Below are 10,311 nucleotides of genomic sequence, written 5' to 3' on the forward strand. Positions count from 1 at the left end.
GGAACTCAAAACATCACAAGCTTGTGTGTTAAATAACAAAACCATGCTTTCATTTTGGAGTTGTTCTTTTGTTACCAGTTTTCATTTGAACAAAAGATTATTATAATAAACAGATGATGGACTTTTTTCCAGCCCCTGCAGAAACATTTGAGATACTAGTGGAGGTATAACCCAGGATTATTGGGCAAAACATTTAGTGCAGCACACCAATTAAGTTACTACGCCTCTGAAATTAATCTAACCACGTAGGTTAATTCAATAACTACTTGCTAGTGTCAACATATGAATAGCTTCACATTGGCAACAGATTACTTGTTAAATTGCATTTATAGTCAGGGCATTCTGCAGGACATAACCAGCCTCTGGGTTCGAGCTGTGCTTTTGAGATGGGAAGTCTGGCCCGGCACACGGATCTCGCAGTAATATTGGTCATTGATCTCAATCTCATCTTTGTCCATCTAAATCATGAGAGACCTTTTCAAGAGCAGGAGCACAATGATAAAAAGCTTTTCAGTCAAGGATCACTTTAATAGGAATTTTACAACTGCCTGCAGTACAGAAACTTTGAAAAAATCCCGATACATTTGCAAATGAATTAAAAAAAAAGTTTCTCCTGGAAACATACATGTCTCATACCACTGTACTGTAAACTTACTGTGATCTGTCGGCCTGGTGAGAGATTTAATTTACAGACTAATGCTGCAAGCATGTTGTAGGGAGAAGAGTTACTTAGCACCAGTAATGAGCAGAAAGGAAAAGGCAGCAGCTACAGTCCCCATGGACTGTTACATTTTCCATAATTTCAGACTGTCTAATAACGCCTTTTAATAAGCTGCTCTCAGCTATAAAGCGGCAATCAGCCTTTGTCAGAGAACATAATACTGCCCCAGACAGGAAAATAGTTTAGATATAATGGACAAAAGACCCCATCTAAACAAAAGCTTCTTATAAAAAAGAAAGGAGAAAAAAGTTCCATCAGTGAAAGACACAAATTATGCTGTCTATACCGCATATCCTTTCATTTCTAACACACTAGATTTCAAATCGCTATCTACTAAAGCAAAACACATTCTGAAATCACATTTTCTAGTTTAGTCCAGTTCTACTTTACAATTAAACGAACTTGCTTAGTTACTGAAGCTCAAGTGTCACTATGAAAGCCTAAGATAACTACACAATACGTAAAACACTGATGTTCTACTCCATTAAACACAGGATTCTTCAAAACATGGGGTCACCTTCACTGCTGACAAATGTAGGTCCAACTTCACTTATACAAAAAAACCCCAACAAAACAACAAAACCAGCCATGCCACCATAAACTGGAACTAAATCTACGCAACATCTGGGTTTAAAAGTTGGTTTTTAAACCATTACCAATTCTGAAATAATTTGGAATCATCCTTTTAGTACATGTATTTCTTAATTGTTACAATTCAAAGCACCGACAAGATGGAAATGAGATCACTTTTTTCCCTAGGAATTCTTCTGCTCTTTCCCATATTATGATCCTTTCCTTTCCAGCAACAGACTTACTGTGACAGCAGTTATCACATCTTACAGAGCAGTTCAGAAACATGCTTAAAACTCAAATAAGACACATAGTCAAAAAAAGAAAATTCCCCAATTACTAAAACCAGCACAAAATCTGTTTGTCCTGAAGAAACACCTATCACCTTAGCAATACAGGCAGAGACCTCTGTTTAACCTTTTTAATGTCATTCGCTGAAGAGTTAGCACAAACCACTGTGCTATTTGGTTATTGCACTTTGCTCTCAGTTAAGGAAAAATAAACTTAGCACTCAGAAAAAAACAGATAATTTGTAGCAAGATGTTAACTTTCTTCTCTTGATACATTTCTGCCACACCTCATGGGAAAGGGAACTGACTGTATCTGTGACTGGCAAGTCACACTTTCTCTGAGGGGTGCCAGATAATAACAGCACGTCAACACACTCCCAGCCAAACGCTCCTTTTGCCAATGAGATTTCATAACGCTTCCTCCACTTCTGAAGCTCTCCAAATAAAGGAAGTGCTAACTCCCTGTTAAAACATAGTCCAAAGGACCCAAAACTGTCTAATGTCTGAAATCTTTTTGCACAGAAATAGAGGAAAATTACCTTTCCTTCCCCTTGTTTTTTTTTTTTTAAAGCTAGAAGCTGTGTACTTTTCTCTAGCTAGTGGTAAAATAAGAAGGGGAACAGGTATGAAATTCAATTAAGAAGCACCAAGGGTAGAGCAGAGCTGAAATGCAAGTTTCTCAAGCTGAAAAAATTCTCAGTGAAATACAGGCTTCCAATCAACTCCGACAAAACGCTAACAAGTACTGAGTTAAAGTGTGAAGCAGCAAATACTTTAAGAACAAGATCTCCCAATATTAATTAAAAAAACCCCAACAACATTTATCAGGAAGTTCAATATACATCTAGAGTCCCAAGTAGTTTCTCCACACTGAGCTAAAAACTCAGCAATAAGAGATTTAAATCCTCCTACACTGAGTTTATTCAGGATTCTAACTTGTCAGACTCTCCCCTCTCCAGAAAGACACCATCTGATAAAGAGAGCAACACTTGCACCTATCACATAATGAGAGCTTCTCCCCCCTTTTAAAACTTGTTTCTAATTGCAAGCTATTTCATGCTGTCTCAGAAATACTGGGAAATAACGGTAACGTGTAGTTGTACACCCAGAGCTAAAATAAGAGGTCACAGAAAGGGCTTCTCGCTGCCTTTTCCTAGCAATTCCCTGTCATTTCAATACACAAGGTTAAATTACTCCAGAAGCCTCCCTACAGGGCTGCCATTGTTTGTCAGTTAAGGCTGGGACACAATGGCACTCATTCATGTGCACAGCAAACAAGCGGCTAAGGGCCAACCATCAGCATACAGTCTCATTTTGGTTCTTCTGCAAACAGTTTGTAGAAAGACGGCATTTCAAATAAACTATGTCAATTTTTCAAAGCTTCAGTGCACTCCTAGTACAAACTACTTAGTAGGGAGTCCAGACAAAAATTAACTTGAGAGCAACGTGAAAAATCACCCAAAAAACCCGCTCAGTCATGAGGTCTGTTCCTGAAAAAGGATCTGCTTGCTACAACCACATGCAAAAAGATTACGTTTTAATAGTTAAAGAAATACACATTCAGAAAAGTCCAAAATAGCTGATTCTTTCCAAAGACAGTCATACCATGCTTTTGTTTTTAGAGCACCACTTAGTGTTCAGCCTCAGAGCTTATGTTACTAAGGGGTACAGACACCAAGGTTCCAAAGTGCACTTAAGGATGTTTACTTCATATCTTCTGGTTAAGAACCCAAGAGGTTTTGGGTTTTAGGGCTTTTAGCATTCGGGGTTTTTTTGTTTTGCTTCCCCCCCCACCCCCTAACATATTAAAAATAGAAAAACCAAATGCAGTATGTCAGAAGTCCATTGTTGCTGTTAACTGGAGAGACACAAGCCTCACGCACCTCTTCATTGTTTTGCCTTTTCTACTTCAAAACTTGCTAGAGCAAAGACTTTGTCTCCTGATCCTGTGAGAGGAAGCAACATTTTCAGTAAATATTAGCAGAAATTGTGAATTTCCTTATATACAATTTAAATCAAGCAAAACATTTGAGATCGAACGAAATCAAACCTACATTTTGAAAACTAGAAAACTTGAGCTAATTTGAGAAAAAAAAAAAGAGACACATACTGGCTTGGCAGGTCTGATACCAGTCATGCTGTACTGAGCCTGGCTGGGATAGAGTTAACTTACCCCATAGCAGCTCTCACAGTGCTGTGCTTTGTATTTGTAACTAGAACAGTGTTGATAATACATTGATATTTTGGCTACTGCTGAGCATGTGCTGGCACAGCATTAAGGCTGTCTTGCCCCCCTAAAGGCCAACAGGCTTGGGGTGGGCAAGAGGCTGGGAGGGGACATATCCAGGACAGCTGACCCAAACTGACCAGAGGGATATTCCACACATTTTGACAATGTGCCCATAATTGCCAAGTTCTCTGAATCAAGCAGAAGAAAAGGCTCTCCTGGAGAGAGTCATTAATGCAAAAAAGATCCGTGTTTAACTGTAAGAGTGGTCTCTCTGCTTGAGACAGACGATTCGAACCTTCAGCGTTATGGACAACACTTCACATTTTATGGACATTTGGCACTGGCTTTATTTGCGGCATTACTTTCCCCTCATCAATAGCATATCAGTTAAATTGTTAATAAAATAGAAAAACATACATCAAAATTTAATGGCATGAATCTTCTGTTCACATTTTATCTTTCATAGGGGAAATCACAGGTATTTCTATTAATCAGCGTTCAATGAGGCAAAAAACCTGGAAGTTAGGAGAATGAAAACTTACCAAGGTCAGTGGAGACTCTCTCAAACTGGCTCAGGGCTGTACCAGCATTTGCTGACAAGAACATCTCATCATCGGGGGTGAGCTAAATCAAAAAAGGCCATAACTGTGAACTTGATACCTAAATTGTGCAAATTCCCACCACTGTAACTCCCAAAAAATCATCTAATGAGTAACACGAAAATATGCAGCTTTGACCATGTTAAGAGTCAATGACCTAGAAATGGTTCTCTTCCTTTAAAATGACATTTGCATATGAATACTTTGCTTTTATGTATGTGTTCTGATGCCTTGTGACAGGTGCCCATAAAATATTTACAATAATGAAGTGGTAACCTACATTTGAAACGTTCAGATATTCTACGTTAAAACTTGCTTATTTAAGTAGCCTCAGATACATATCGTTGTCAAAACAAAGCATAAGTGTGTCAAGCTGTCCACAGTGTTTGTGTCACTTTATTAAACAATATAAAAATCAGGTACAGGCATTCAGAATTGTGTCAGAATGAGGGAAAAAGTATTAGTTACCTGCCTTCACTGTGCTTTACAAGCAAGAACCTAACTACTTAACATTTTGCAGTATTGTGCAGACAAACATGTAATATTTACAGTGTTTTCTCACATTCAGAACAGGTACAAAACTACTATCCTAGCAAGTCCTCTGTGAAGTGGGTTACTTCATGCACCCTCAACCAAAAGAAAGAACTTCTCTTCCTCCCTCTAGTGGTAAAAAAAAAAAGAGATTGTTCTGTCACTGATGTACTCACGGGGGAAACAATCAATCTGTTTATTACTCATCTCTCCAATTTATTTATCTTACACCAAGAGGTAGGTATTATCACCAATACAAAATTCAGTAAAGCTCAATGTGTACGAAAAGTCTTGGGTGGTTCCTGCAGGTGGATAGGTGGTAGTTAGCCAGCAAGAGAATAATTTTGTAGCTTTTATAAATAGCAACTTATACCAGCTTATATGCGATTCATTCACATAGCTCAAAGAAAGCATTTTGAAGTAAAAACAGCCTTATACAAATGTACAGTACTATTTGATATATGTTCAGTAGTGAGTATATTTCAGAAAGCTTAGTGTTAAAATGGAAGGACGTTTACATACTTTATAATAATAAATAAAAGCAAGCTTTTTATTATTTGCTCATAAACAAAAAAATGTAATTTATTATTTTAATGATTTCTAATTCCTCTCCAATACATAGACAGAAATTTCTATTCACCTATCACACCAACACCTTACCTTCTCACCAAGCTTTCTGAGGGCAGTCAGGATTTCCACTTTCTGCTGTGTATAGAGGTCTCGTGCCAACTTCCCAACCATTAAGTCTCGGTCCATCTGTATACCAGGGAGGACATAAGTCAAAATATATACACTTTCCATTAGTTTCACTCAACACAAGAGAATGAGCAATGCAACAGCCTAAAAATATCATCAGTAAGTATGGTACCCATGGAAGTAACAAAGATGATTGAGGGAGTGGAGCATCTCCCTTATGAGGAACGGCTGAGGGAGCTGGGGCTCTTTAACTTGGAAAAGAGGAAACTGAGGGGTGCCCTCATTAATGTTTATCAATTTGTAAAGGGCGAGTGTCAGGAGGAAGGAGCCAGGCTCTGCTCACTGATGTCCAATGACAGGACAAGGGGCAATGGTCCCAAGCTGGAGCATAGGAGGCTCAATCTGAACATGAGGAAAAACGTTTTTACTGTGAGGGTTACAGAGCACTGGCCCAGGCTGCCCAGAGAGGTTGTGGAGTCTCCTTCTCTGGAGACATTCAAAACCCGCCTGAACACGTTCCTGTGTGACTGCTCTGGTGATCCTGCTCTGGCAGGAGTTGGACTGGGGGAGCTTTCAAGGTCCCTTCCAACTCCTGATATTCTATGATTCTGTGAAGTAAGGGACAGAGTTACTCGTCATTAAAAAGATGGCCATTAAGTTTTCCTGACCATTCTGCAAGTGCTCTTTGCATCTACCCTTAGCATTCTTGGTTTCTCCAATTCTGAATCTCTTTTAATCAAAGATTAAATTAATTCAAAGTTATGGATTCACATTTCACTGATACATGGAGAAATCACATTTCATTTTACTTTATCTGTATCTCAAGTTCAGTCTAGATCTCTGAAACATTGACTGTACTCTCCAGCCCCTCAATAAAATTACAGATTGATACTCTTCGATTTGCTATTTGCAGTTATACTCGCTTCATTATCTCTTAATCACATTTTTCTTTTGAAGCAGTGAGATAAAAGATAATTCAAGAAATACACATTGTTGTCCCCATTACCTCAATGAACATTTAAAGCTGAACAAATTCTGAAAGAGAACTTCTCTTATGCTGCTGCCACCAAGTTTACTAACACACTTGGTGCTCTCCTTTTAATAATTACGTATGTAAATCAGACTAGCTCAAATAAACAGTTTTTACAGTAAAACAGAAACCTTCACCTCTGCCAACCTTGTCCTCAATTGCCTTGGTTGTTTCTTTGCAAACATTCTAATTACTTCTGGAGTTTTAAATGCTTGGCTGATGGCTGCTTGTATTGCCTACAAGGAAAAAAGAAAGAATGACCAGAACTAATAGCAGTCACAAGTTACAGCTGCATGACAAGATTAATGAAGGCTGGAAAGCATCATTAGTATCCTCTGCATCATTTGATAAAGAGAGCTTTTCTTTTTTTGCATAACCATTGAAGTGAGATGAAAAAAAATGACCTTTATGCAGGGTTTGAATAATCCACTAATTAGCACAACTACACTGAGAAAGTGCTGTGAAACTTTTCATTACAGTCCATGTCTTAATTTTTAATAACTTCCAACATCTTCCTGATATTAGCACATCCACATGTGACGTGCTATGTTATCTTTAGCAGTTTTAATGCCCACGCTGATGATTACAGCTCTTCTAAGGGTAAGCAGAATGTAAATGATGAGGTAAATCTTCTACTGTTATTCAAAATCCTCTACAGAGTATCAAAACTACTATGATTAAATCTCACCACAGTTACGTTTGGACAAATCATGATCTCTCTGGAAACACAACCCTAAAACACAGAGCTCAGAAGGAACAAATAATGCTCTAATGAAACATTTGAAAAGAGAGAAAATAGATCAAAAGTCTGGAAGTCAGCGCAATATCAGATCAATTCACTAAAGTAACTTAAAATCCACACAGCCACTCCTACAGCCTTTTCATTTGGACCGGAATTAAACTGAAATACAAATCGGCAATAAGAGCACAGGAAACGTTATCTTCATACTTTCTAATAAATAGACATTAACTTTATTTTTCATTATATACATTGTCCTGGATCATCCCTCACACCTTTAATATTTCTTTGTATTATTTTATGTTATCTTCTAATCTTAAGGATCTGATATATTTAGTCCCTGCAACTTCCCACAGTTTTTTTTATAGTGTTATGGTTATAGTTCTTCAAATTTTTTTCCCCTCTTAAAATGAAGAGACATAACCAAGTTTTTATACTTACACATATTTTAAAAGAAGTCTCAAAATTATAATGAGCCACTTGTATTTATTTTCTGTTCCACTGAGTCCAAGACATGAACTATCTTAAGTGATGCATCATTCTTACCAGTTGCATTCCACTGAGCTCATCCACCAAAGTCATATCTCCAGACATGATCTTCTTCAGCGAGTCATTGATCTCACTCAGCTGTTCTAGAGTTTCTTTTTTGGTCTCTTCATACTCATCTGCATCTAGCTCATCTCTAAAGAGGATCCAACAAGACAAATTAATTCACAGGATTAAACCCGAGATGTTAACACGCAGAGAAGGACATCAGGGAATATCACGAAGCACGCTTCCTCAGATACCAATGAAAACATTTTCATCACTTCAGATTACTCTGCTTTAGCCCTCTTAGCTGTTATTTAGCTAATGTGTATGTAGTTTCCTTGGTTTTGCACCACCTCCCAGCTCCCCATGAACTTGTGCTGTTTGCATGAAGTCACTTGTATTAAAAAGGCCCTGGCAAATACGATACACTTGGTGCAATACTTAAAAGTGTATTTAGGATCTCAGCAAAGATCTGCAGTGAGACTGTCTTGCACAAAGCTACAGTGAATGAAATTATCCAAGAAACCCATCTCCTTACCCCAAAACCATCAAGTTATTAAAAAATATCTGATGCTGCTGTCTAAACTTTGCCCATTTCAAAGAATGGCATTACTGATGCTTAGTGGTTATAACTGTTCTTGAAAAACATGTTCTGCTTGGACAAATTAGAATTACAGTCAGAAAAAGCATCTAAAACAACACAGGATGTTTAAGTGCAAGTACTGAAACAGAAAACCCAAGCAAACAAACTTTTCCTTGGTAATTCAGTCTCACATTTTATTAGCTAACACAAAAATCACATGAAGCAAACCACATGAAAATGTCAGACAAACAAAAAAACCCCAACCCCAGACATCCACAATTATAAGACAAAACAAAGCAGACACAAAAGCTGTTTTCTAACTGCTATTAAAAAAGCTCATATGAAAATTGTGAATTCTGTGAACAGCTATTAACAGCTTAAAAGACAAAATAGAAAATTTCAAAGAAAACACTCATGAGTATTTCTGCCCACATTTTCCTCAAGATGATAAATACAACAATCTTAATAAAAATGAAGGGTTTTTAAACATAATTTTCAGTACCTAACACAAACACCTTACTTAATTTGAAACCTATAAAGCTACAGCAAAATACAAACTAAAACAAAAAACCCGTAAGATTTTTGAAAAGTACCGTCTTCTTCTGCCAACCACTTAAAAATATTACCATATAATAATAGATAATTATCTAAAAATAGATGCTTTTTTCTTACCTGCATTCCTCCAGATCTTGAAGCTGCTGCATTAACCTGTCCAACTGCTCTTCCAAGTTCTGTTTCAGTTTACTGGTCTCTGTTGTTCCTCTTGAAGCCATTTTCTGTTTTCATATGAAAACTTTGTTACGTGACACTTCTAGGAGAAGGTACATTTTACTGCTCTCTATCAACAACTTAAAACTTAGTTTTAAATGCTCCAAGTAGGAATAAAATCATTCAGTCTCTTGATGATGGCACATTTAACCAAAACACTTGGAGATCCTCACAGTGGAAATACAGAAACGTTAGACTGAGTCTACAGGATTGTCCTCTTCATAGCAAGAGGTAGTTCAGCAAAGTAACAACTCAAACAAGCAGCAATTAGTGAAATAATGAGGTCCTGCAACATGAAAGGGACTCTGCTCTTCAACTGGCCCTTGAGAAACTATTTAGGAGACAACAACTGGGATGCACGCAAACACCTTAAAGGGAACCATTAGCTACAGAGAACTAGAGCACTCCAGAGGAAATTCGCGCTTCTCTGGGTGTCAAACAGCAGCAGGCGGTGGTCAGCGGGACATCCCCGGGTCACCACCGGCCCCGCAGTCGCTCCCCAGCAGGGTCTGAGGTTTGCACTGACACCAACGCCTCAGGCAACCGGAAGAGAAACTGAGAAACACAATTTATCCCTACTGGGAAGGTACGAGGGGAGAGCGCACAAGCACTCTGGAGGAAGAAGAACCGAGAAGGCAGCTCTGGACAACTCCCCAAGCCCTGTCTACCCCCAAGGCCAGGCTCCAGCCCGGCTCTTCCCCTTCACGGAGGTGAGTCCGCCTAGACCCCCTCCTGCAGGCAGGGCCACACGCACACAGGAAGGAGGCAGCGATCGCCCTCTCTGCCCGCCTCGGCCTCAAACACCTCCCCGACCGCCGCCCGGGCCCCCCGCCGCCTCACCTGGGGCAGGCCGCGGCGGGCGGAGCGGGGCTACAGCACGAAATAAGGGGCAACGGAGCAACCTCCGACCGGCGCCGCTTCCGGCGTGTCCGGACCAATGAGAGCTCGCCGCCACCGCGCCCGGGCCAATGAGAACGCGCCGCCGTCGCAGCACCGAGTGCGGCCCCTCTGCGCGGAGCTGGC

General features: G+C 39.3%; 1 protein-coding gene across 1 annotated transcript; it reads right to left on the reverse strand.

The window, feature by feature from the left end:
- Window positions 1-3,163: 3,163 nt before the first annotated feature.
- Window positions 3,164-10,157, reverse strand: LZIC (leucine zipper and CTNNBIP1 domain containing). Its single transcript, XM_010187040.1, has 7 exons — window positions 10,129-10,157; window positions 9,193-9,331; window positions 7,953-8,088; window positions 6,805-6,903; window positions 5,602-5,697; window positions 4,354-4,435; window positions 3,164-3,527 (listed from the first exon to the last, which is right to left on the reverse strand). The coding sequence occupies exons 2-7, from the start codon at window positions 9,291-9,293 to the stop codon at window positions 3,469-3,471; spliced, it is 573 nt and encodes a 190-aa protein (XP_010185342.1). The 5' UTR covers window positions 9,294-9,331; window positions 10,129-10,157; the 3' UTR covers window positions 3,164-3,468.
- Between the last annotated feature and the right edge of the window lie 154 nt (window positions 10,158-10,311).

This window comes from Mesitornis unicolor, unplaced genomic scaffold (genome assembly GCF_000695765.1).
Source record: "Mesitornis unicolor isolate BGI_N332 unplaced genomic scaffold, ASM69576v1 scaffold34246, whole genome shotgun sequence".
NCBI lineage: Eukaryota > Metazoa > Chordata > Aves > Mesitornithiformes > Mesitornithidae > Mesitornis > Mesitornis unicolor.